This window comes from Phyllostomus hastatus, unplaced genomic scaffold, assembly GCF_019186645.2.
Source record: "Phyllostomus hastatus isolate PE091 unplaced genomic scaffold, TTU_PhHast_1.1 phas_contig_86, whole genome shotgun sequence".
Lineage (NCBI taxonomy): Eukaryota > Metazoa > Chordata > Mammalia > Chiroptera > Phyllostomidae > Phyllostomus > Phyllostomus hastatus.
Window position 1 is genome coordinate 92,101,964 of NW_025333977.1, and position 27,869 is coordinate 92,129,832.

The 27,869-nt window shown below is 51.4% G+C and overlaps 1 protein-coding gene across 1 annotated transcript in view; it reads right to left on the minus strand.

Annotated features, from left to right (window-relative positions):
- Positions 1–371: 371 nt before the first annotated feature.
- Positions 372–27,869, minus strand: part of ITGB5 (integrin subunit beta 5) — a 115,319-nt gene continuing 87,821 nt past the window's right edge. Inside the window, exons 11-15 of the mRNA XM_045851314.1 lie at positions 10,720–10,942; positions 6,523–6,626; positions 3,313–3,432; positions 1,797–1,963; positions 372–1,141 (exon numbers count right to left, since the gene is read on the minus strand). Coding sequence (XP_045707270.1) covers positions 1,046–1,141; positions 1,797–1,963; positions 3,313–3,432; positions 6,523–6,626; positions 10,720–10,942 — 710 coding nt within the window. The 3' untranslated portion in view covers positions 372–1,045. The remainder of the gene's footprint in view (positions 1,142–1,796; positions 1,964–3,312; positions 3,433–6,522; positions 6,627–10,719; positions 10,943–27,869) is intronic.

The following is a 27,869-nucleotide window of genomic DNA, read 5'->3' on the forward strand; positions in this document are numbered from 1 at the left end:
GTGCTTTGGGCCTGGTTGGGACATAAAGTTTGGCTGGGGAAGGCATTGAAATAATGAAGTGACTTTCATATGGAAACCACATCCCGACTTGTCCAGTCTATTTCTGGCCTTAGTCTCTGCGAACTGGGGAGGGAGGCCAGGGGGTGATTTTCAGGTTCTAGCCTAAACTCTTTCTTTAAACAAAAGCTGGAAGGGTCCAAAGGGCACCTGCTCAGCCCTCCGTGGAGCTGCCCCATGCGGCTGCGTTTGAAGAGCCCTGGACTGGAGCTTGGACTGGTTCGAGCAATCCTGGAGGGGCGTCCACAGCCGTTGCGGCCCCCAGCGAGGCACCACGCAAGACCACTTCAGAAAGGAACAACACGCACACTGTAGAGAGTGTCAGGCAAACACCAAGTGTTTTGGTTTTAATCTTTACTTTCAACCCCCAACAATCTCTTTCCTTTTCATTACAAAAGTACTAAACAAACACGGACAGAAGAGGGATGCTGACATCTGCAAACTGCCTCCAACAGGCGTCTCAGCAATTCCATCACCAACACCCGCGTGCAGGGCACGGACACTGGCAGACAGCCCTCAGGAACCAGAACTGCACCGTGAATGCACGATCTGTTTATTTCGTAGAGAAACGACCAAACACAAAGTCAGACCATGTGTCGACATTATGCGCAGGTGCTCCCGGGAGCCGTCTCCTCTGGCCAGACTGGAGGCCCAGCCCCCGAAGGGCAAGGCAGCACAGCATCTCAGCAGTTCATGGACAGGACAGGGTGAATGTGGCGTGGGGTTGGGGGGACCAAGAGCGCCAGGCTCCCCTGGCCTTTCCCAGGCTCAGAGGTGTGGCTGCTGAGCATGGCTCCGCCCCAGCAGCTGGGTGGCATGGCTGGTGCCTTCCTACGCAAGGGAGGGCTGGCTCCTCCCCCAGGCTCACGGCAAGGTCCCTGCGTTTGTCTATCTAGGGAGCCGTGGTTGAGTCCAGCAGCTGTCCAAAGCGTGTCAGTCTCTGACATCATCATTTGCCCCCTCCGAGCCCTTGAAGGAGAAGGAGCCGTCAGTCCACTGTGCCATTGTAGGATTTGTTAAATTTGTTGAAGGTGAAATCCACTGTGTGTGTGGAGATGGGCTTTCTGTACAGAGGGTTTGAAGCCTACAAACACGGAAGGAGAAGGACATGTGTTAGTTGATTCATTCCGATGCACACCCTCAGGGTGAGAGGCCCTTCTGAGGTCAGTCACCCGGGAAGGCAGCAGGCAGAGCACACAGGCGGAGCGGTGGACCGGCTGCCTGCAGCTCCTGAGCCCTGGGACAGTCCTGCCCGGCTCTGAGCTTTCAGCCTCCGAGATGAGGGCTGGGAGGTGGTCTCTAAAGTTCCTTCTACCTAAAGGTAGACACTGGGGATTCAGGCAAGTAACTCTCTTATTCTGTGCCCAGTCCTTCGGGAGCATGCTGTTTTCTTGGGGAGACATGACCTGCGCCCATGGATACTGTACTGGACTATAAGCACTTGAGGTCCTTTCCTGGGTCTGTTGTCTCCCTAAAACCACACAGACCTGTGCTGAGGCTGTGCCCAGCACCTCTGCCCCATGAGTCCCCCGACCGGGGTCTGGTGCAGGGCTCTGTGGGCCCTCTGTGCCCTGGGCCACACACTTCTTGCCGCCCAGAACCGGGCACACACCACCCGTCAGGGTTTGCTCTTTGTTTTGAATGCCAAAGATACTAGTGGGCCTTTATCACTTGCTTGAACTCAACCAGACCACTAAACATGGCACTTTTTTCTACTTTCCAACTTCCCAATGGCTTACCATTTCATAGCGGGCCCTGGATCGCTCACTCTGGAACTTGGCAAACTCTCTGCGGTCGTGGATGGTGACAAGCAGCTTCCAGATGGCCAGGAGCGCCATCCCGATCAGAAGGATGCTGCCGACCACGGCCAGCAGGATGGTCATGGCATTGGGGGCCGTGCCGCACTCTGCAGGGCACCAGGAGGCACGATGAGCAAAGGCGCCAGCATCAGCGCAGCCCTCCTGCCCCCAACCTCAGGTGCATCTAAAATGAAAGGCACTTGTCGTGCCCAAAGCTCTTCCCACTATTCTCTCTTAGATCCCCCCACTGCCTCCAGGAGACGTGGGTGGCAGGCAGGCTGCTTCAGTGCCCACAGAGAGAAAGGGTCAGAAAGGGATGGTGATAGTTCCGGCGAGTCTACGGCACAATCTAGATGAGGACCTTGGCGGCCATTCCACTTCCTCCCATGTGCCACGTACATGGCTGCATCTCCTCAATCCAAGCCCCCCACCCCCCGACCCCCCTGCAGCCTGGCCCAGTCCCCAGTGCAGGACGCCGGACCATGCCTCAGCTTCTTCGTCAATGGTTTCAGGAGCAGATTGGGCAGGCAGGAGGTTTCAAGAAGCCGCTTCCGGCAGGGCTGAGCCAGGGGCCAGCCAACATTTGTAAGCCCTTAGTGTGGTGCCCTTTGGAGCAAATGTGCTTATTTTCAGAGAACTGCAGAGACAGTGCTTGGAAACAAAGCTTCATTCTTACAGGCACGCATGCTGGGCTGGTACCATACCTCCCCCTGCCTCTGCCCAGGGAAGGCACGTTATGTGGCCTGGCCCAATTTGGAAAAACAGCTCGCAGCGCCGTGAATGAAAGAGATCACATCTTTTTCTGCTCCCTCTGCCCGCTCCAGAGGAGAGTAAAAGAGGTCACACTAGAAACCTCAATGACCCCAAGGCCAAAGAGCACTGGTCCCTCCCCAGGCACGAAGCAGGAGGCAGAATGGTCTGTGTCTGGGTCGGGCCCCCTCAGCAGGAGCACAGCAGCATGCAAGAACGTGTCCCTGGCGCGCCCTCTGCCCTCTGGGACCTCACACTGGGAAGTGCAGCAGGCCCACAGGGCCGGGAGGCTGCCCAGGTGCTCCCTGGCGTGAGCGCTGCCTGCTCAGCTCTCAGGGTGCCGGCCGCCCTGCGCACTCCTCAAAGAGCCCAGAAGCTCCCCACCATTGACCTTTAGCTCTGCAGGGTAAGTACCTTCTGAGCTTACTTTCACCCTGTGCTCTCCCTCCTCCAACATGAAACACCCCCACACGGCAGGGCCCTGACCTCTGGCACCTATGTGCCCCAGAGCTGTGCCCCAGTAGTGGATCCCCAGAAATGCACCCATCTTCCTTCTGAACTCTAGGTGTCGGGTAGGGGTGGCCTTACAGTCTGATCTTTGTAAGAAGCTGTAACCTGCCCTCTCTGGAGTTTGGAAGGGCGGCGAGGAGAGGGCAGGTGGCCGGCCTAGAGCAGGGAGTGGCGCCAGGGGCTGAGCCTCACCCACCTGGCTCCCTGAGGACCGTCAGGTTGGACTTCCCGCCGGGCAGCTCCGTGTAGGTGAAGAGCATGACACAGTCCTTGGCAGTTTTGTAGAAACAAAGCGCAGCTTCCTGGTCGTCTTTCACTGGAAGGAAACCAAGCAGGAACGTCCTGGGTGTGTCTCTGAGTCACCCAGAGCTGCTGACCAGGCGAGGGGCCTAATGCCTCACAGAAGAAAGGGGTTGCAGAGGCAACCCTGACTTTAGTTTGCTCTGGGGACATGAATACCCCTGGGTGGGAGGGACTGCTGTGGAAAGCAACAGAGAACCTTCAAACCTCCAAAGTGTCTGCTGGGGTGAGGTGACATGAACGTGAGCATCAGTGGGGGGCGGGCCTGGCACCTGGGACTCCTGTGGAGACTGAAGGGATGAGGAGAAGGGAAGCCACCCTGGAGCCCCTGGAGGCCTGAGGGAGGGTTCACACTCCAGCCCACCCAGGCTGAGCGCTGGCTGGGGAGACCAAGCACCAGAAGCTCTTTCCTGGGACGTAAAACCAGAAAGACCCACAAGGGGAGGAGGATATTTGGATAAAAGACTGGCAGCCACAGTGGCACCTGCACCCCAAGACAAAGTGAGCCGGTGAGGGAGGCCTCACTCCTCCCCTCCCCCCTCCCCTGACTGTCCCCCACCCAGGCCTGACCTGCACCCCAGGGCTTCCCGGGAAAGGCTGAGACTGGTTTCTAGGAGGGGGAGGGACTACGGGAGTGTGAGCCGGGTCCTGTCATGGCGGGAAAGAAATGCTCCAGGCTCTGGCCTTGTAACCCTGTTGTGCAAAGGAATTTCAACCTGGAACCAGATAAATCAGTGTGGTTTTCAAACATGAAGGCCTGGACTCAGCCCCCTACCCCCAAATCATAGGCCTGGTCTGGGTGAGAGTGAGTGTGTATGAAAAAAGTCAGGGAGAAGGAAGAAGAAGAGTAGGTGGTGAATTCAAACAGAAACTTCCTGTGAAGGAACCGCTTCATCCCACAGGGAGACTGAGACGCAGCTGTGCAAGAACAGTGCAGCTGCTCCGGGTGTGTCAGTCAGAGCGCGCGGGCAGGCACTGTCTGATCTTTTCTGACTATCTGTGTCTGAGTTAGGGGCGACTGCCCCAGGCTTGCAGGCAGAAGTTCTGCCTTAAGTATCCAGGCGGAAATGGGCAGGAAAACGGGTATGAGAGATGCCGCTCGGTAAGCTCCCACTGGCCCCTGGGTCCAGCACGTAGTTGGTGCTCAATGAATATGTTGGCTGCGTACGTGACTCAACATATTGGGAGCCGTGATGTGGCCAGAGGGGTCAGTCAAGATCAGGGAGGCAGGGACAGGAAGTCTACAAAGAAGGCAACTCAGGGCCAAGACAGACAGGTGGCTGGGCTAGGAGTGTGCAGCAGCTGGGGTCAGGGCCAGGCTCCAGCAGGGAGCCTCAGCTGCAGAGTCCCCTTCAGGGTCCACAGGCCCTTTCCCCCACCACTTCAGCCATTTACAAATGTACAGCTCAGGAGTTCCAATGCAGTCACAGTGCTGTGCAGCTGTTCCTGCTATCTGATTCTGGACTGTCTCCACCACTCCAAAGAGAAAGGCCATACACATGAGCAGTCAGTCTTGAGTCCCTTTTCTCATTTCCTGGCGACTAATCTCTGTCTCTATGCTTTTGTCTACTTTGGGCATGTCATACCACTGGAATCACATAGCACGGGTTCTTTTCTGTCTGGCTTCTTTCCCTTAGAGCCATGTTTCCAGGGTGCACCCACGTGGTAGCATGTGGCAGTATTCCATCCTTTTTATGGCTAAGTAATATTCCATCGTGTGGACAGACCACATTTTATTTTTCCATTCCTCAGTTCATGTACATGCAGGTTATTCTCAACTTTTGACTATTATGAATAATACTGCTTGAACATTTAAGTACAAGTTTTTGTGTTGATCTATGTTTTTAATTCTCTTCTGTGTATACCAGAAAGTAGAACTGCTGGATTGTATGGTGACTCTGTTTAATTTTGAGGAACTGCCAAATTGTTTCCCAAAGTATCTGCACCATTTGATATTCCCACCAGCAGTGTATGAGGTTTCCAACACAAGAGGCACTCTGACTTGATGCAAATAGTGTTCCAGAGCAGTTCCAAAGCCAGCGACGTGCGCAGAAACCCCTCAGCCTGGACACCAGCAGCAGTGCAGCCTGGAGGGCAGTACTAGAAAAGACATGGATGAAGCCCCGAGATGGTGGAGAGCAAACATTTTTGTCCCCCGTCTGAACCTCCTTGTAGGCTCCCAGTCAGTGATGGACTTGTAGCCATTCGTGTCAGAGGTAAAGGCAGAAAGGAGGAGGGATGTGGTCAGACTGGAGTGGCTAGGGTGAGAAGAGCCTTAAGATGTAAGCTACCGGGCAAGGCAACAGAACACAGAGTGGGCAAGATCTGGGGGAATGGGAGAACCACCAGGGCATCACTCACTCCCGGATGAGAGCTCTGCCCTTTCTGATGCCCGCAGCACCGTGAGAGCTGCGCTGGGCAGACGCCAATTGGTGGAGACACTAGCCATGGTTTCCCTGTTTCCTAGGCGTATGGCTGGACTACATTTCCCAGCCACCCTTGCAGTTAAATGTGGATGAAGTCCTGTGCACCACTTCCAGGCCTGGCCCATATAAACCTTCTTGGGGATACTTCACTCCTTCCCCATTGCTGACTGAGTGGAAAGGATTCTGATGACCTTGAGGCGGGAGGAACCTTGACAAAGAGGGCACCTGGATTCTCGAATGAGAATCCACGTGGAAGGCCTTGTCAACCAGGAGCATCTTCACTGGACTTTCAGTGAGTGGTAAACTCACTTATGTTTTGTTAAGTTGTTGAGGTTTGGGGTTTGTTCATTATAGCAGCTAACATCAGTTATTCTAACTAATATGCTAACTTTGCAGAGAGTACGGAAGACGACTGGGTTCCAGAGATGGGACAGAAACTTAGGAACAAAGAGGCCTTACACCCTGGAGTCTGGAACCTATACCACAGCACAGGCACCCCAAGTCCTCTTGGGGGGCAGCAGTCACACCAGGAACATTGAGGTTATGTTTCCTAACTCAAGGCTACAACTGCCCTCCTCCCTACCCAGCAGCCCTGAAGATCACCCCACAGGAAGGAAGTCTCTAAGCATCTGCAAGATCCAAAAGAGGACAGCTGCCCAGGGCTGTCCCGGTACACTCACCGATGGTGTCCACCCACGTGATCACCTCATCCTTGCACAGGTTTTGGCAGGTCTGGTTGTCAGCCGGGCTCCTTGAGTGAAGCAACAAGCACTCGACACAATCTCTTTGGAAAAGAGGCAATAAATGTGGGTGTTTGATGCTGTGAAGTAACTCCACACATGTAATAAGCTCCCAACAGTGCAGACCCCAGCCCTCCTGGGGGCCCAAAACCTTTGACTTCAGCCTGTTTTCAGATGTTTGGCTTCAGAGAATGTTTCTGCTCTGCCCTTCCTGTGGCTGTTATGCAGGGAAGGCCCAGGTTCTTGGCGGAACATATATGCGTTTAGAGCCACATCTGGTCTACATGTCAAGTTGCAGGTTGGAGTCCTTTCAAATTCTGACAACGGGACCCAAACCCACCTGCACTAGGGTGCATCAAACGCCTGACTGAGGAATCTGCTTCAAGCAGTTAGTTTCTGAGTGATAAAAACTGTGATCCCAGCCTCAGAGAGGGGTCCTCACACCCCACAGCCAGTGCGTGATGCGCCCACACTGCCCTAGTTCCCAGGACTGTCCCCACCCCCGGTCACCACGGGGCAGGGCTCTCAGCCCTCCTGCACAACAGCCTCTCCAGGGGGCTCTGAGGACAGGATACCCTGCCTGGGCCGCCCAGCCCACGGAATCACATTTCTAGGGCAGAGCCTGGGCTCCTGGGAGTCAGATAAAAACAGTGGGGGCCGAGAACCCCTGCCCTGAAAGCTCTTGGGCTCTCACCCCCTTCTCCTTTCCGAATGGAGCTCACCCAGCGGGCCCCGGGGGGCCTGCTGCCCACTCCCCCATTAGCTGAGGCACACCAAACTCTTGGAGGCCACAGGTGGCAGCCCTCTTCCAGGGAGCCCCATCTCAACGGGCGCCTTCTGGAGAAAATGGGGGGGGCAACCATAAAGAGGCACCCTGAGCCTCTTCCCTTCCACCTCAAACTGAAGTTTACATCAGATATTGTGACTTGCTTAATTAAAATGCTCAATTCATAATTAGTATTTATGCTTTCCGTAGTCAAAACCAGGCTCCAGAAATTCTCCATCCACCTTTAGTTACATCAGGGAGAACACGACTCCTGAGGCTGCCAGGCCAGAGAAGTGGAGCTTTCACTAAGGGTCCGTGAAGCTAGCTGAGGAGGCAGAAGAGCCCTGACCCCTCCGGGGGCCTGTGGGGCGATGGGGGCGGGGGGGAGCAAACGGGATGGTGAGAAATCAGCTCCAGGGAAGAGTGGGCTGAGGCCAAAACAACCAGCTGACAATAAATTTTCAGGGACTTTGTGAAGCAAAGAAGTGAGAGCCCCCCAAAACAGGGGCTTCCTCAGGAAACTGGGTTAGAACTTGAGAGCCAAGTGTGCTGGGAAGGCCCCGGGCTCCCTGCAGCTATGCCCGGGCCCCAGCACGCAGCGGGTGAGCTCACAGAGCTGGAGTCTCATGGGAGCACAGGGACTGTGTGTCAGGAACGCTCCTCAGCACAGTACAGAGGGTGTGTGACCACAGCGCCTCACCTCTACCATCATCACCTCTAACATCATCACCCCTGTCTTAATTCCTTGAGATTAAGAGGCCAGGGCAGAAACTGTGGACTGGAATGTCAGAGCTGGAAGGGAGCTCAGAGAGCATTCTGTCAAGTTCCCTTAGTTTACAGATGAGGGAGATGAAGCCAAACAGAAGAAGTCAAGGGAGCTGGATCCAGCACCCAGGTGCCCATCTCTCAGACAACCTTGTCCCCAAATCCTGATTCCACTTTCTGACCACCGAGGAGGAAAGGGCGAGTGAGTTGCTCATGAAGAGGAGGTGAATAAATTAGCTTTTCTTCAGAGCATTCCCATATGCTTAAGAGCTCAACTATCCCAGAACTGGCCACAAAAACCCCACTCCCCTGACAATGACTTCATGGAAATGTTCTGGAGTTACAAGCACGCTGGCCATGTTTGCATTTCCCCTGAGACCAGATCTCCAAAGGGCATGTGAGTGAGGCCCGGCTGTGGTCCAGAAGGGGGTGGCTCCAGCTCCGGCCATTCCCGCTGACCCAGCTCCTCACCCTCCCTCCAGCCCCTGCACCAACACACGGTGAAGAAGGGAGGCTGCTTCCGGCCTCAGCGGGGACCCACTGTGCCCTCTGCCTGCGTCTCCTGTTGTCATCAGACCACGGAGACGCTTCCAGGAAACAACCCTCATTATCCATGCAGACACATCAGTCTAACTTGTGTGATTCACGTACCAGGCTGAGACTTGTGATGGGTTGTTGTCACGTATTAGAATAAGCCAGCCTGGTCTTTTAAACAAACAAGTTGCTGAGAGAGACTGCCCAGCATCGGTTAATCTAACTCAGCTGAGGCTGAGTGTCAGCTCACCCAAGGTGAAGGCTGTGTGTGGTTAGTTCTAGAAAGCACAGATCAGCTGCTCTGAAACCCCAGGAGAAAGGACAAAAGGCATTCATACGGTGGCTCTCAGCAAAACAGCAAGCAGAAAACCAGGCTGATATAAGTCACTATCAAAGGGACTTTGTTTTAAAAAAGTTGCAACCAGGCCCCGAAGGAGAGAGAGGGTCAGAGAGGTCAGACGGTGAGAAGGGTCGTGAGGTCCCTCACGGCATCTCTTTGCTGTCCTTGCTCCTTTGGTTTTGCTGAACAGATAACAAATTATCAAATCTACGTCTTCTGGGAAGTGAACACTTTAAACATCGAAAGCTAAGACTGTCTTCCCATGGGACCTTTTAACTGCCCCACGCCAATCCAGAGGAGGGGATGAAATGGGTGTGGTCGACTTTTATTGATTCCACATGGTTGTCCTCGCTTGGCCCCACCCCCACTAACTCCGTGCACTGCAAGAACTGGGAACGTACACTCAAGGGGTCTGCTGGTGGGGAGGGCACCCCCTCCAACATACAACGGGCAGAATGCCTGTGAGTCCAGGCTCAGAGGGCCATGGCTCTTTGGGCTCCAGATCCAGGACCCTGAGCCCCACCCCTGAGTTGTTCTCTTTGAAATTCTGTTGTTTCTCCACTCTTTGCAAGTCTAAAGTGGATCTGTTTTTCTTCTCCCTTCCTCTCCCTGGCTCCCCTCTAATTACACAAAAGAAAATCTGGCCCTGTCTATCTTGTCTCTTGATCTGCAGCCAGCTTCCAATTACCCACGCCTGGCCTGTCCGTGGCCAGCATCCAACCACGGGCCCTGCCACCCAGAACGTCCCCGAGCACGGACAGACCAGCAGCCACGGCGGGCTCAGGGAGCGTGAACTCCTTTCGCTGTCAGCCCAAGCCAGACGCTGGGGGGGAAATCTGCCAAGAGAAAATTGCACACTCGTGTTCCCCAGCCGAAGAGAAAGGCTGTCTGTGTTATTTGTTTCTGATTATCTGTGCCTCTGCCTCCCTCCCGGCTGGCCCCTGAGCACGGATGGAGACCACACGGCCGTCTCTCCAGTAAAATGCAAGAGAAACTGTCCTGCTTTTGGCTCCTTGCACTCCCTCACACTGACACCCGGGCAGTGTGAGGAGCAGAGCCATGGGGAGGTCAGCCGGGGAGCGGGGAGTCAGGCAAGGCCGGTGCCCGGGGCACACAGTCTGTGTGTTCATCAGCCGCACAGAGCGCGCTCCGCGGTCTGCATAAATGGAGCAGAAAATTCAACGGCCACGGCAGTTTGTTCTTGGCGTGCCTCGGCTAGGCCGGGTGCCCTCCCACCCCATGTACCTTCTGATTGTGTTTTGTTTAAAGCAGCATTTTCCCAAACTGTGTCCTGTGAAACGCGGTTTGGGAGATGTTAAATTGGCAGGGCAGGGGTGGGGGGTGGGGGTGGGGATTGAATGCATTTGAAGGACCGACGTACCCCAGATCCCCTTCTGAAATACTCAAACGCCCAGTGAAGGCTCTGAGAAGATGTTATTTTGGTATAGAAACCAGTTTAATTTCATGTAATTCAGTAATCTTTTAATCTCTAAATCTGTCAAGCAATTAAATGGCTGTCTTGGTGTTTTCCCTGTTTTGTTATTTTCTTACAAAATCCCTATGGAACCAGAACCTCAAAGATGCTATTTTAGTCAGTATTAGTAAGACTTCCGCTCCCCAGCAATGCCAAGAGCATGTTGATGGGGAGGGAGAGGCAGGCCGACTGGCGAGAAGACAGGCCTGGACCGGGCAGGCGAGAAGCTGGCAGGGGCGGTCTGGGGCGGGGCAGTACCTCTTGGTGCTGCAAGCATCCGGGCAGGTCGGGCACTTCTCACACGTCTCCCCAAAGGCTCCTGGCTCTGTGCACTGGCACTGCCCGCAGACGCAGCGCCCACGGTCACTGCAGACCTGGCCATCCTTGCCCCGGCACGTGCTGATGTCTGTGGAGCAGTTACAGTTGTCCCCGATGTAGCCTGCGTGGCACTTGCATTCTCCGCAGTGACATTCACCGTGCCCTAAAAGGACCACATAGCACATTAACACTTGCCTGTATGAGCACGCAGGCGCCCACCCAGTGCCCACCATGTGCCAGGCACCAGGGACCCGACAGAATGAGCTGCTGCACCCTCAGAGTCCATCTGGGCAGAGAGGACCCAGTGCTGACGGAGTGACAGCAAGGGCCCAGGCAGCTGGTGTGGCCTGTGTCCTAACCCCCGGAACCTGCGAACCTTACCTCACACAGCAAAAGAGACTCTGCACAAGCAACTGAGTGAAGGACTGCAAGATGGGGAGATTCTCCTGGATTATCCAGTGGCTCTAAATGCCACCGGGAAGGTCCTTTTAAGGGGAGGGCACAGGGAGATGGGACACCAGAACCAAGATGCTGTGCTGCTGACTTTGAAGATGGGGGAGGAGGCCCGTGGCCAAGGAACGCAAGGAATGCAGCTCCGGAAGAGGGAAAGGTAGGGACGCAAGTGCTTATCTGGGGCCTCCCCCAGAGCCTCTGTAGGGGTGCTGCCACCTTGACCTTGGCCCCATAAAAATTATTTCAGCTCTGACATCCAGGGCAGTAAGAATAAATTTGTGTTGCTTTAAGCCACTAAATTTGTGGGAATTTGTTACAACCACAATAGGAAACTAACACAACTGTCATCCCTGGGCCTTGGTGAGGTGCTGATTTTCTTGCTCTGGCTTTGGACTTGCAGCCCAGAGCCGGGGACTGCAGAGCGGAAGACTACGAAGCAGGCACGGGCAGTGGTGGCCAGCACTGACCAGTGCTCACTGCAGACATGTCAGGCCACATAACATAAACTTAATGGCGTCTTACAGCCATCAGGCATAGGAATCACTACCATCTTCACTTCCCAAGTGATGAAAACGAGACACAGAAAGGGAGGGCGGGCCAGCGCAGATCAACAGCCAGCAGCCCTCAAACTAGGACACGAAATAGGGAGTCTGGGTCCAGGACTGTGGTCTGAACTCCAGGATCCACAGCCTCCCAGGAGAAAAGCACAGAGCAGGCCTGAGTCAAGATGAGAACCAGCTGAGGGCTGCCTGCTCCCCGTTGCACGGAGGGACCCCGGCAGGGGCAGGGGCCGGGTGTCCCCTGGAGACTCAGCAGGCGTCAAGGGCAGGGAGGAGCTCAGCCCTGGGGTCAGGTATGAATGTGTGCACCAGGCACGTGCGTGAGTGTATGTGTAAGAATGTGTGCACTGGGCACGTGTGTGAATGTATACACAAGAGTGTGTGCACCAGGCACGTCTATGAATGTATGTGTGAGAGTGAGCGTGTATACGAGGCACATGTGTGTGTGATAGAGTGAGCATGTGCGCCAGACACGTGGGTAAGAGTAAGTGCATGCACCAGGCACATGTGTGATTGTATGTGTGATTGTGTGTGCACCAGACATGTGTGAGAGTGCATGTGTGCACCAGATACATGTATGAGTGGGTGTGTATACACGTGACAGGCAGTGCAAAGCATGGAGACAACATCTTGCCAAGGGGGCCCGCAGCCTGGCAGTTAGTGGGTTCTCAAGTCTGTACACTGACAGAGGCTGCACGCAGTGCTACAAGACGGCACTTAACGGAATCTGTATTCACCGAACACCCACGTACACAGGAGCAGGACACTGGACAGGTGTGAATGGGTGGGAGCCTTGCAGTTCATTCCCACACCTGAGTCAGTCAGCCTGGGGGCTGGATCCCGCACCTTCTATGAGACCACCAATGAGAGTGACTCACAACCCAGGTCAGGACCCAACTTCGGAGAGACTCTCACACCACTTACTTCCTGCACCCTGTGGAGCAGCCAGGCCTCCCAACCCTCCCAGGTCCCAGAGCCACAGCAGACTCTGTGCGGGGCGAGGGCCCCTCCCTCCTCACAGGCAGCCCAGCAGGGACGCAGGGCAGTCCTCTGGGGGAGGTGAGGAAAGCCAGGCTGCAACAAGGCGCGGGGTGTGACCCAAGAGCCCCAGGACAGAGCAGCACTCGGCTGAGGGCTGGTAGGGAGGGTGGATGGCAGCCCCTCCTCTCCACCATCTTTGAACCGCAGGGGTTTGAAGCCGGGAAGGCAGGAAACCACGCCCCACAGGAAGTCTTCCCAAATGAAATGGCTCCAGTAGCAAAATTCCCTCGCTGTCCAGCCTCAGGGACCTCACTGGTCAACAGCCTGTTTTAAATTAACATGGTGCACTGTCGGGAATAATTCCCCCTCACCACACCCTGACATTCTATTATGAAAATCTCCAAACCAGCAGCCAGGTTGAAGGAATTGTGCAGGGAACATTCACATACTCGCCACCCACATTCCTCCGTTAGCACATTACCTGCTCTTCTATCCCACATCTATCCAGCCCTTGATCCATGCATCAAAATGCATACTCAAAATGTACTTTGAAGTACATTTTTAAAAACATGCATGCACACAGTACAGACATTGGTGCTCTTCAGGGGGAGGTTTTTATAGCTCTGGCTTATACACCACGTCATCCCATAAAGCGAAAATACAAAAAGTAAAAGGCATGGTTGGTACTGAGGCCAGAGGTCCTGCTTTGCTTGACATGGTGAGTGTTGTTTTTTTCCTACTTGAATTGTTTTTGGCAACACCATAAAATTATCCAGCTAACCTGACACAATATTCCAAAGTGTCAAAGATTTGGAGAGGAAGTAGTATAATATTCTGTGGAAGAGCTGGGTGTTGGCTGAAGCGTGTGTGTGTGCTGGAGGGAGAACCTGCTCCTCCCCACGGGGGCTGCACCTCTCAGTGGCAATGAGGGAGAACCAGGCAGGACTGCCTGCTGCTCTGTGCTTTCCACCAGGACGGCTGATCAGCAAGTAAACCCAGCTGCTGTGGGTACGTCCAACACGGTGCAGGCCCGAGTGCTCCAAAACCCAGCCCAAGGCCAATGCAGGTGAGTGTGCCCCAGGCCTGGGGTTCAAGTAGAGTCAGTAAGAGTCAAAGGCAGGGCACAGTGGGAGCTGAGGATTCTCCAAAAGTCATCTGGGAAAAGAACAGGCCTCACCGCCAGAGCCATAGCTATTTCCTGAAAGCCTCCATGATGCCAGAGCACAGCAAAGACGTAACAGCCGCATGCAAAGAACCTGGAAGGAAGAGGAGCATCCAGCCCCAGTCCTCGTCACTGGGGCGGGTGAGCAAGTGGGAGTCACTGAGGAACGTCAGAAAATTCTTATCTGTGTAGACTTTGACCTCAAATATCTGATAATTGCAAAGCAAAGTTGCAGCAAGCCAAAACTAAGAAAGAAGCTCTTGGCTCCTCCTGAACGTTTGTCCTTGGTGACAGCCTTGATAGTTCTGCTTTAGTTTGTCAGAATGCTCGTCACCTTTCAAAGACAGCTGAAAGCAGCTACAGCAAAGATGAGGTCCGTGCCACCATGGCCTCCTTCACGCCTGTGGCCAGCAGTGCCGTCGAGTCCAGGGAGCCTGCCCTGCAAGCAGATCCTTCCAACTCGTGAGAGCAGCACATCTTGGTTTAAAGCTTCCAAGTCTCCTTTAGAAAGCATGAGCCAGCTCTGGCTGGTATGGCTGAGTGGATCGAGCACCAGGCTGCAAACCATAGGGTCGCCAGTTTAGTTTCCAGTCAGAGCACATGCCTAGGCTGCAGGCCCAGTTCCTAGTAGGGGGCGCTCGAGAGGCAACCACACATTGATGTTTCTCTCCCTCCCTTTCCTTCTCTAAAACTAAATAAATAAAATCTTTACAAAAATGGAGAGTGGAAAAACTAAAAAGAAAGCATGAGCCATATAGTGCCATACACTACATAGGTGTGGTCACATCTTATCCTACTCCAAATGTCTCAGGTCCTGCAGCTGGGCCTTGGCCTGCCCTTCCCTCAACTTACATGAGGATTTCTCACCCCTTCTGGTCAGTCCTCGGTCTCTTCTAGTGCCCTAGGAACACATGTTATTAAAATGACGAGGGTCATTTGGCTCTGTCCCCAGGACCAATGACGGGTCAGTCACCAGTGAAACTGAACAGAAGATGGGGGCGTGACCCTGGCAGAGAGCACACAGAAGCCTACTGGGTGACGACACTTCATCAAAGCCAAGCTCATTCAGAGAGCCATCCCAGCACCTTGGCAAAGTGGGCTGGGTTTAGTGATGCCTGTTTAATACTGTACAGACCTAAAACTATTTTCATCACACATAGATAGGGGTACTGAAGGGCATGTGAAAGCACTTTGTAAGCTGTGAACTGCTACATGTGCAAGTTATTATTAGCACTACCTCTGTTAGGAGGATTGACAGATAAATGGACAGGACGTGGTAAATGCGTCTATTTATACAGAATTTCAGCTCTACAGAATTCAGCAGCTTTCCTTCAACACAGCCCTGCTTGTGTGGGCTGGGGGCCAAGACGCCGCCCCTTGCTAAGTTTCAGAAAACAGAAGGCCGGCTATCTAGAGGAAGAGGTGCCCTTGAAGAAGGCTGGGGGAAGGAGCCACCGGAAAGGAGGAGGGAGAGGAACCAGTGGCCTGGGAGCCAAAAGGGACGTGAGAGGCAGCCCCGGCACTGCGCTCTGCAGGGGCCTCGGAGGGCCGATCCTGCAGTGGCCCCTGGGTTTCGCCACAGTCCGTAGAAATGCACAGGATGCGGCTGGCAGGGGGCAAGGGAGTGGTGACAGGCGGCACAAGCAACTCCACAAGTGACCTGGCTGTGCAGGGGTTTTGAAGATGGGAGATATTTGGGCATATTTCTGATTACAGAAGAGATCCAGAGGAGAGACAGTCTGGGGGAAAATAGGAGAACTGAGTGACTGGCAAACTCTACAGAGATCCCAGCAGAGGGGGAAAGGGAGAGGACGAGCTGAAGGGTGCTGGTGGCTGTGGCCAGAGGAAGATGCTCATTTTCAGTTCCAGCAGTGGAGTTCAAGGGCATGCAATCAGCTGCATGAAAGGCTACAGTGCTGTGCTGGAACCAAGTTCAAATCCATCCCTCACCATTTGTTATATCCCCTTGGGCAAGTCACTAAGTCTGTGCGATGATCTGGGTCCTCATCTGTCAATGGGGACAACGCCTTCCTGGTGGGGACACTGTTAGGAATGCGGGCACTACCGTGAGCACAGACCCTCACACAGCGTCCGGCACTCGAGGGCGCCTGGGACACGCTCGCTGAAATTGCTGGGACTAACTCCGAAGCTGAGCCATGAAGAACTCGGAGACAGTGTGTGGGACAGCTCGCGCCGCAAAGGAACACAGCAGACAGTGGGACTTGGGGGAGAGGAGGTGAGTGTGGGGTGGAATGTAGCAATGACCAGGAGGCCAGCAAGAGACAAACAGGGAAAGGTCGAGGGCTACGCCAGGAGCCAGGCACGTGCTGACGAGGTGTGGGAGGAAGCCAGCATCCCCCAAAGTGCCCCCAGCCATGTTCTTAGGGACCAGTAGTTTCAGGAAAGAGAAGGGATGGGGATTTCTGCACAGGCTAAGAATGATGAGGAGTCTGTTAACCCTGAAACACGAAGGGTGAAGATCAAAGCTGGGACACAAGGACCCACTCAGGAAACGGGCCGTAGGGCGTCGTGGTCGGTGCAAAACGCCTGCACTCGCAAGGGCTGGCCTGCTGAGCCTGCCTCTCCCCAGCAGGAATGTTGGACCGCCCCGTATACTGGCTCCCTCATTTTTAAAACGGGGCTAACAAACCCCTTGCAGGGCTGCTGTGTGAGTCAAACCACTCAATCCACATGAAGCACCTGATGTTCAGCATGTAGCAAGTAAGTGTTCAACAAATGCCAGCTGTCCCCATCATCATCACCATCGTTGTTATAATGGGAGTGAGGGGAGTGGGAGCTTGGAGCAGGTTTTCTTGGAGAATGGGAGGGGAAGCACTTTCTGGGAGCTCAGGTCAAAGACTTTCAGGGTTAAAAGCTCCCATAAGCACACCTAACCCACACCCGCCTGAGGGGAGAACCCCCCAAGGGCCCCCAGAGCCTCGGGGAGGCTGACACACCAAGGTGTCTGAGGCCCGGCCTGGGGAGCTCCCTGACAGGTGCCACAGGACAGCAGGGAATGCGCAGTGTGGTGGCTGAGGGAGGGGACCAAACCTGGCCCTCAGCAGCAGGGGGGCAGCTGGATGTCTGGGGCAGGGCTATGTGACCTGTGGGGCACAGATTGCCTCTCCACACCCGTCCAAAAACAGTTCCCATCCAGCTCCGGATGCGCTGTGGCTCCCCTCAGCGGGAGCCTCCGCCTCTCTGAGCGTCCACTCTGGCTGGCAGAGGGCAGGACTGAGCTCAGTTCCTGAGACAGGTGGGATGCTTCCCTTCATCTTCTCACATTTGGTCTGCCTCTGCCTTTCTCACTCACACACCATCACTTCCTCTTTCATCGTTTCCTGCTGCTCAGCTGTGTCCTGCTCTCTTCACAGCGCTAGGCCCCCTCCCTTTCCCTCAGCTTCCCACATCCTCTTCAATCACAGCCCTCTGTGTGCCCCAGAGTCTCCCCCTCCCCGCTTTCTCTTCCCCTTTGAGAACCCCAGCCAGGCGTGTAAACAGGAAGTGGTTAAGAGAAAACGCAAGAGAAGAGGTGTGTCCTGGAAAGCCTTTGCTCATTTGGGATATTTCCCTGTCACTGGAAGTCAGGTCCTGTCTGTGCTCCAGACACCTCTGGGTGAGCCCCTGGGCCAGCCTCCCCCCACCCCCCCAGCTCCAAATACCATGTTAAAAAGAGCAGGAAACCAACTCAGAGCTTTCTGTGCTTCCAGTCACGGGGGGTCGATGGGACTCAGGCCCAGAGATTCTGCTGAGCCAGGGCAACTGGGAGTGGATCCCACAGCCCTGCCCTCTTCTGCATCGGGCAGATGTTTGGACACCTCTCTGCGTCTGTGGACACAGCAGGGAGCAGCCTCACATCACACACATCCTGGCACTTACCCAAATCTCCATGCAGAACCAAAGCCAGACACAGCTGACCTCTGCGGCCAAAGGCACACACAGGCTTACTCGCAAAGGGTTTGGCCTTTCTGTCTGGGGCTTCTACACAGGAAGGGGAACTCCCTCCTCAGAAGTGCTGTTCCTGGTTCTTATTGACAAGCAAGTCAGTGTTACGTAACAGGCCCTCTCTTGTCCTGAGTGTCCCTGCTGCTGTGTCCTCAGGGTGTCTCCGCCTGGTCCCTGGGGGAATGTGCCCCTCCCACTTTATCTTCCCCTTCCATGCACTGGCTTCAGTTCCAAAACAGTAGAAAACAGAGCTTTCTGAAATGCATAGGACATGTTTGCTCTCTGTTCCCTATTAAGGGATCTTAGTCTAGCTCCAAGCTAAGCAGAAACTAAATAAACCGCCAGGGGCAAGAGAGAAGCCACACACTGTAAACACTGCACTACTTGCCAAGGATGAGTTACTGAAGGGAGGACCTGCCAGCTGAGGCGGGCTCCTCCCACCAAGAAGGCACAACAGGCCTCAGGCTAAATACCAACCCTGAACGCGGCTGTGCAGAACAGCTCCTCTGACCAACTCCATCCTGTGCTCGTCACTCTACTTGAAACTCCGCAGAACTGCGCATCTGGGGACTTAGTTTCAGAATGGTGCTACTGTGCAATCCCGGCTACCTACTCGCTGCTCTGGGCACTGGCCCAGTTCCCTTAATAAAAGAGGGATAGTGCCTTGTCTGTCTTACAGGATTGGGGAAATCCTCTGTAAATGTACAACAGAGAAATGTAAGATTTAAGCGTTTACTTGGATGACCTCATTAGTCCTCCCAATAACCCTATGTAGTGGTATAATTATTACCTTAATTTTCCCAAATAAGAAAAATAAGGTATAGGAAGGTCAAGAAATTTATCCAAAATCACACAGCAGGTAGGAGTCAGGGCTGGGATTTGAACCACAATTGTTTGGCCCTGGTGCCCATACTCCTAACCATTATACAAACTGCCTCTCCAGTATAACCCCATCATGATTAAGTGACAAAAATTAAAGCAACACGTAGGATAAGTGTTCAAGGTGACCCAGGGTGTTGTAAAAAGCCACTCTCCCTTAAAACCCTCCAATGGCCCGTCAACACTTCAAGCATCCCTTCCATATTTATGCTCTGTGTACAACATGCAAGGCCTCCCACTGTCCAAGGTTCCGGGCTACATCTCACACCTGTCCACCTGCCCACGCCCACTGCCCCAACCCCGCACTGCAGGCTTGGACTGTTCCAAACCACTCACAGCCTCTAAAAGGTGCTGAACATGTGTATATTTTTGTTGTGAAACAATCCCTTTGCACTGTGAAGAGCAGAGAGACTGGATGTGGGTAGCAGATACAGAGGAGAGACAAATTTCAAAATGAGAGACGTGGTGGCATGAGGGATATAGGAGCTGAGGAAGAGGTAGGAAAAAGGGTGATTCCTGGGTTTCTACCTTGCACAACCAGATGAAAAGTGGAGAGGGAAAAATTGGAAGTTTGAGACTTCCTGAGACTGAGGTGCATTGAAGACAACCAAGTGGAGATGTCAAGTTGGCCAGTGGCTAAAGGAAGCTTGGGAGCAAGTCTGAGCAGCATGTGGGTGACAGAGGCTGTGGGTTCTGGGGAGAGGAGGGCTAGGCCATGCCTGGGACAACCCTAGCATTGAACAGGTTGCCAGAGGAGACGGGTCCACAAAAGAGACTGCAAAGTTGTGACCATTCCGAGGTGGGTGGGCACGGTCAACTGTGTCAACTGTCGCGGAAAAGTCAAGATGAGGCTCAAAGAGGCTATCGGATGTAGCGGGGCGAGGCCACTGGGGACCCGGGAAAACCTGTGTTGGTGGAATCACAGGGCTGGCTCCAAACCAGACGGAGGTGAGGGCTGAGTGGGAGGTGACAGAGGAAGACAGTGTGGATAAATATTCTAAGAAATATGGCTGTGACTACGGAGGAAAGAGGAGCTGGCAGTGATGGGGGCGCACTGAGGGTGTCTCTTCTGTTCTTTTCCTCTTTTTTTTAAATATTGAAGAGATCCAGTCAGTGGCTGTTTTTTTCATTTTCATGATCGTTTCCTTTGCTGTGCAAAAGCTTTTTAGTCTATTTAGTCAAACTAAATAAAAATTTATTTTTTCCTTTTGTTTCCCTTGCCCAAGGAGATATATCAGAAAAAATATTGTCATGAAAAGTGTCCAAACTATCCAAGATTCTACTGCCTATGTTTTCTTCTAAAATTGTTATGGTTTTGAGTCTTAACATTTTTAATCCATTCTGAGTTTATTCTTCTGTATGGTATAAGAAGGTGGTCTAGGAGAAGGGATTATGCCAAAAAAAAAAAAAAAAAAGAAAAACTCACACACAACAGTATGAGTAATCAACAGTGTAGTGATTACTAGAGAGAAAAAAGGCTAGGGGGAGGTAGGAGAGGGTAAAATGGGGAGTAAATGGTGACGGAAGGAGACTTGACTTTGGGTGGTGAACACACAATACAGTGTTGTATTAAACATCTGTACACTTGAAATCTATATACTTGGGGGACCTCCAGTCAAGATGGCAGCATAGGTAAACATGGCTCACCTCCTCGAACAACCACATCAAAATGACAACGAAAATATAGAACAACCATCACTCAGAACCATCAAAAATAGAGTTGAATGGAAGTCTGACAACTATAGAATTAAAGAAACCACTTCCATCCAGACTTGTAGGAGGGGTAGAGACACAGAATGGGCTGGTCCCACATCTACATTTATGTTGGGAACCGCCCTGACTGGTATCAGAAGCTGAAACCCCCGCCTAGCTAAGGCTAAGGGAACGCCCTTGGAACCGTGAGCCAGCAAGGAGACAAAAGCTTATCTCCCTGGCAGGAATGCTGCTTCTGCTGCTGAACCCCCCAAAAGCTTGGTCGGTTAGCCAAAGACGGGTAAGATTCCCCACGGGGGAACAACCCAAGCCAGGCACGATCACTTTTGGGAGGCCCCCCAAAAGAAGGACTTGGGGGGCTGCAGCAAAAAGGGGGTGATGGACCCTCACTCCTCGGCTTTGACATAGCCTGAGTTCTCAGCATCTGGGAGAAAATCTCCTTATCTCTTGGTTACCTAGTTCCCTTGCTCCACCTAAGCCTGAAACAATGACAGGGTGGTGCAGCTCCGTACTGAGAAGTGCGGATTCCCTGGGTGATCAGGCCTAAGAAAGAACATGTAAATTACTGTGAAACCTTCTTTGTTTAGAACGCTCTCAGTTGAATGAGAAGGGTCTTAGGAGGAAGTTATTTTGTTCCTCAGCCTTACAGCTCTTTGACCCCCCAACTCAATAGACGGGCAGAGTTCTTTGTTTTCTATAGTTCCTTACTTCCCCTAATGAGTATTGTACTTTACCTGAGTTATTATGTAGCATGAGCCCAATAAAAGCAGGTATGGACTGTAAATCGGCGCGCTCCCCACTAGGGGGGGTGGCCATTCTGTCCCTACTTCCCCACAGAAACTAGTTTGTCTCTGTGCATGTTGTTATTTCTCGCGTGTTTATTGTCGAGCCATCCACAGCGTTCCGTGGTCACTGCTGGCCGGTGACCCACGCGCAACACATTTAGTGCATAAAAATTTGGAGGGCATATCTTGGGAGCAAAGAGTCCCAGCCTGACATCAGGCTTCCAGCCCAGGGTTCCAGCGCCAGAAGGATAAGTCCCTATAACTTCTGGCTGCAAAAAGCACCGGGGAATGAGCCACAGGAAGAAACTTCCAGTGTCCCAAGCAGTTCCTCTTAAAGAACTCACATATAGATTTACTCAGACTCTCTCCCTCTGAGCTCCAGCACCAGGGTAGCAGATTGAAAGACACCAGTGACATATGGGGAGGAACTAAAGTGTCTGGCATCAAGACAACAGCTGGAAGACAGCTTTGTCCAAGACAGAAAGGCAGGCAGAGGCCATTGTCTCTTTTCTGAGCCCTCTTGCCACGAAGCCAGGAGGGGGTTGCCATATCTGAGACTCCATCATCCTGGCTTACACTGTTTGCCCCACCCTGGAGAGCCCCTGAGACTCCATTCCACCCAAATTATGGGCCCATCCAAACTATTAACCATGACTTTTACATATGAGTGGCTCATCTTGGCTCATGTTTCACAACTTCCTAAATCCTCTCAAACAAGCAACAGCTGGCCTCAGTGAGCCCTCAGCACCCCCATACCTCTTGCTAAGTGGCCTCAGGCCTGGCATTAGCAGCAGCCAGCCTGGATTCACAGCTTGGCTTCATCTGGGAATCTCCAAGCCCAGCACAAGTAGCAGCCATCTCAGACTGCTTTCTAGTTCATGTATGGTGGCCCTGGGCAGAACACAGGTGGAGATTGCCTTGGCCTGCACCTCCTGGGAAACCACAGAGCCTGTGAACCAAGTGGACAGCCAGAGACCACATCAGAGAACCAACACCCTGCCCCTGCACAGCTGATCCTCCACAAAGGGCAAAGGTTGGTGGTCAGTGGTCACAGCCAGTCCTTACAGCTGAGTGGCATGAGTAAATTCCTCCCATTGACCTGCCAACATCAATCAAGGCTCAATTACCAGAAGAGAGTGTGATCAGCCAGCACAAAGAGCACACCTCGAGCCCTGGCTGGCATAGCTCAGTGGATTGAGCATGGGCTATGAACCAAAGCATCGCAGGTTCAATTCCCAGTCAGGGCACATGTCTGGGTTGCAGGCCATGGCCCCCAGCAACCGCACATTGATATTTCTCTCTTTCTCCCTCCCTTCCCTCTCTAAAAATAAATAAAATCTTTAAAAAAATTTTTTTAAAAAGCACACCTTGAATACCCAGGTTAGGTGATAGGACAGGCTGTGCCACTGGAACCTATAGGACACCTACTACATTAGGCCATACTACCAAGACAGGGACTCACAGGGGGTCTACCTAATACACAGAAACAAACACAGGGAGGCTGCCAAAACAAGGTGACAAAGAAATATGGCCCAAATGAAAGAACAGATCAAAGCTCTAGAAAAAGAACTAAACAAAATGGAGACAATCAGTTAGAAGCAGAGTTCAAAACACTGGTTATAAGGATACTCAGGGAACTTAGTGAGGGCCTCAGCAGCATAAAAAAGGTCCAGTCAGAAAAGAAGGATACACTAATTGAAACAAAGGACAATTTACTGGGTAACAATAGTAGAGTAGATGAAACTGAAAATTAAACCAATGATTTGAAACACAAGGAAGCAAAAAACAACCAATCAGACAACAAAAATAAAAGAGAACCCCCCAAAACAAGGATAGTGGAAGCAGCCTATGGGTCAACTTCAAAGATTCCAACATTTTCCTCATAGCAGTACCAGAAGGAGAAGAGAGGGAGCAAGAAATTGGAAATCTATTTAAAAAAAATAATGAAAGAAAACTTCCCTAATTTGGTGAAGGAAATACCCAGGTAAGTCCAGGAAGCACAGGGAGTCCCAAACAAGGTGGATGCAAATAGGTCCACTCCAAGACACATCATAATTAATATGCCAAAGTTTAAAGATAAAGAATCTTAAAAGCAGCAAAAGAAAAGCAGTTACCTACAAAGGAGTTCCCATAAGACTGTTAGCTGATTTCTCAAAAGAAACTTTGTAGGCTGGAAGGCACTGGTAGGAAATATTCAAAGTAATGAAAAGCTGGGACCTATAGTCAATATTACTCTACTCTGCAAAGCTGTCACTTAGAATCGACGGGCAGATAGAAAGCTTCCCAGCCAAGAAAAAACTAAAGGAGTTCAGCATCACCAAACCATTACTATATGAAATGTTAAAGGGAGAAAGAAAAAGAAGATTTACGAAAAAGAAGATCAAATCTGTGAATAACAGAATGGCAATAAATACGTATCTATCAACTATTGGATCAAAAAAACAAATTATGCAAACAAGAAGAACAGAAACAGAATCATGGATACGGAGAACATTTTGAGGTTGCCAGATGGGAGGGGGGTGTGAGAGAATGTGTGAAGAGGTGAGGGGATTATGAAGTACTAATTGGTAGGTACAGAGTAGCCATGGGGGTGTAAAGTACAGTATAGGAAATGGAGTAGCCAAAGAACCTACGCATGACCCATGGACATGAACAAAGGAGGGGGGATTGCCTGAGGGAGTGGATGGTTCTGGTTGGAAGGGGGGGAAAATCAAGACAGCTGTAATAGCGTAATAAAGGAAATATAATTAAAAAAATAAATTTATATAATTGTATTAACCAATGTCATCCCAATAAATGCAATAAAAATAAAAAATATATAAGATTGGAGAGGTCTGAGCATGTCCTATAGCTGAACAGAAGACTTAGTTAAGAGGGCAAGTGTAATATATAGTCATTTATCACATGGATGTGCAGTATTTATTTGCTCATTTGCCTCACCTCATTAGCCTACACCATATAAGTTAACGACAGTGTTTCAGCTTTGTTTGTCCAGTCCCGGCATGGTGTCAGTCACACAGAATATGCCGATGGTTGTGGGAAGCTATGAACCATTAGGACAATCCTGGTGCCCTGGGGTCAGACAGCCAATGCAGGAAATTAGAAGACACACAGGAGTATTACTGATGCTTACGAACTCAAATGTGTTTTTTGAGATATTACAAATTCTTAACACATATCCAAGAAACCCAGAGATTTCAGGGTAACGGGAGGAAAGAAGGGTTGAGACTTTTCTTTCCTTTTTAGTAGGACGTGGTCATGGACAAACAGAGGCTTCACACCCCACTACTGTTCTTGCGTAGTGTTCAGATTTCACACAGTTCAGGGATATGAATAAAAATGCATCTTTAGTCTCAGGGACAGCTGTTTCTCTGTTCTTGGCTTAGAGTCGATGAACTAGCCCTGATAAGGTCCACCAATACTGCTTCCCAACAGGCAGCCCCTCAGCCTTTGCCTTCATCTGCTGAACCACATGTATCTGAGCAGCAGAATATGAACACTACTACGCAAATAGGGTGACGTGGCTCTCAGCTAAGCTCCTCCAAACCTCAGCATCACTTTCTGAGATGGCAGCACTAGCTAAAAGATGTCTTCACTGTCAAAGGCGATCGCGTGCTCTCCAAGGATAGCTTTGCCCTTCTGGTCTTACACCTGACTTCTCAATGCCACTGCCCAGCTGCCAAGTCCCTCTAATTACCACTGCATTTCACATGAGAGCAGCAAGGAAGGGACTTGGTGTCTGGCCCGACTCTATCAGTCTCAGTGAGATTAAGGTAATGCAGGGAAGATGGAAAAAAATCCCATGTTCTTTAATGGACTCACCTTTCTGGGTTCAGAGAAGTCTGCAAACAACTGAGCAATACCAGTCACAGTCCTCTCAGGACCCGAGAGTTCTGACTCAGAGAGGAAAACAGAAGGCCTGCAGCCAAAAGAAATAGAGGTACCTCAAATCAACAATCTGAGTTTGGCTAAACCTGCCCAGTCCGCCTGGCAGGCACTTCCGGGGAAATGCCAGCCACATCTGGAGAGACGTGAATTCAATACCCTCTTGGTCTCAGCAATAGGATGAGAGGGTTGCTATTTTCAACCTGGAACACTGTCGTGTTGTTGTGGCTGGCCAGCAGTTGCCATATTCCGCCCTCAGATGGCTGCTGTTCAGAGCCTGGTGCGGCAGTCTCAATGGACAGAGTTGGTCTGGAATGTCACATGAGCGGGCCACGCAGAGGCCTGGCTGCCAGGAGCCCAGCCAAGCCACGAGATGGCAGGAAGCAGCCGCACAGAAAAGAGCACCCACCCCCGGGGTGAGGGGAGGTGGGCTTCTCTTGGGTAAAGGCGTGGGGCCAACATCAGTAAGGAGTGTGGCCAACGTGCCAGTCCTCTCAGCCACAGCCTCCCCCTCGTGGGTCAGATCAGTAACAACCACATCCATCTCCTAGTACAGTAACAACTAATGAGATCATCCTCTCAAGAGCGTCTCATAAATTAAAACAGGCTAACAAAGTTTCATTTGAAGAATGTGGGGGTCAGCATAATCAATAGCGACAGCCCGACACCTGCTGAACACTAAGAGGAACATTCTGTGCCTTCCCCAGACGATGATCGCACAACGGGCGTCTCGCCCTCAGTCCACACGTGTCCTTCTGCCTAGTCCGCTGTGTCTGGTGGACCCTTACATAACCCAGAGACACTCACTTAGGAAAACACAGACTAAACACTTCCTAAAATTTTTACCAAAACAAAGAGCGCTTACTAGATAAGAGTTGGAAAATGTGACCTAAATGGTGGGGTGGTAGCAGGGATGGCTGAACTGGTAATTCGGATATCTGGGAAGGGTCTCAGCTAATATAAATAGGTGAAAGTAGATGGAAATTAGGTCACTATCTACTTGCCAAGTTCTTCCCACCTGAATCTATAATCAGGTATCACAAGGAGCTCTAGTCTAGGTTCTGGGCCTCAGTTTCCCCAAGTGTAAACAGTCAAAGCAGGTACTACACAGTTGACCCACTGTACGTGACTGGTGGTATTACACAAGGCAAGAGATGCACATAATCCCACTATCAGTGCTTGCTCATGATGAGTGCACAATACTAACAAATTAGCCTCAGTTTGTTTCCCCGGGGGAAAAAGAGGACATTAAATAGATTCTCCTTGCTTTATTATTGGGCTGGCCAAAAAGTCCACATTTTTTTTTCATAAAAAACACATTTTTCATTTTCACCAATAAGCTTATTGATTTGGATATTTTGAGCATATCAGCCATCTCCCACGTGGTATAACATTGATTGTTCTCAGTTAATGTCTCGATTTGGTCACTATCAACTTTAACTAGTCTACCCTACTACAGAGCATTGTCCAGAGAGAAGTCTCTAGCACGAAACTTTGCAAACTACTTTTGAGATGTTGGATCAGTCACAGACCCTTCTCCACACTGCACAAATCTTTTTTTGTGTTTCAGTTGCATTTTTACCTTTCTTGAAATAATAAAGTATAATATGCCAAAAATGTTGCTTATTTTCTTCCATCTTTAATATTAAAATGGCTACACAAAAATTCACCAATTTTGATAAGTTCTTTTTAAAATACACACTGACATGACAGTTGTCACAATACAACCTAACAAAATTGTTTCAAACACCCCGTGCCATTAACGAAGTTAATGGCAACTAAGCACTACCAAAGCCATCTTACAGAAAAAACAAATGAACTTTTGGGCCAACCTAATACATTTGCCTGTTAGGTCGCTAAAGATCAACATAATGAGGCTAAACAGCATGCCAACCTGGAAAGTATATTTCCTTCTTTTCAAAAAAACCACATTTTTTTAATCCTCACCCAAAGATGTGTCTATTGATTTTGGAGAGAAAGGAAGAGGGGAGAGACAGAGAGAGAAACATTGATTGGCGGCCCTGACTGGGGATCACACAGCCTTTTCGTGTAGGGGACGATGCTCTGTCCGGCTGAGCCACCCCGCCAGGCAGGAAGTGTACTTCTTTAGCTTGGGGATGGGGGAGTCACCTGATCAAGACTTTTCAGGGTAGCAGTTGCGGGCTGGGGTGATAGGAGGCCCCCTCCTCCAGTCAGAGGGCAACAGGCTGGGCTCAGGAAGTTGCCCTGGTGAGAAGAATCGATACTTTGAGGTGGACTAGCTCAAAGCCATTTCCAGACAGCAGGGAGCAGCTGGACCTGGGTGGAGTTCTCAGTCAGGGACACACACCCCAAAGGATCACAGGGCTCCATCCAACCCTGCCTTGCTAGCCAGAGGCACTGAGACTGTAATCAATTGTGTCACCGTTTCCAAAATCAAGACCAAACTCAAAGTGACAGCTCAACACCTAAGAAATGGAACCAAAGGGACCTTAGGAATAACTTTTAGTTACCAGAGGTCTCCCACAGTTTTCAATTTAACTAAAAACGAAAAATTTTCTAACATGTGATTCTATCTATGCATAACATTCACATGGTCTTTCTGTGAAGTTTCCTGTGCTTTTGAAATTTCATTATTTCCTTCACAAGCCAAACTTCACGACCTTAAGAACCAGGCCTGAAGTTCAAAGCGCACAGAGTCCGCATCACGGGGTCTCCTGTCGGCACACTTCCCTCTGCAAGTCGAGG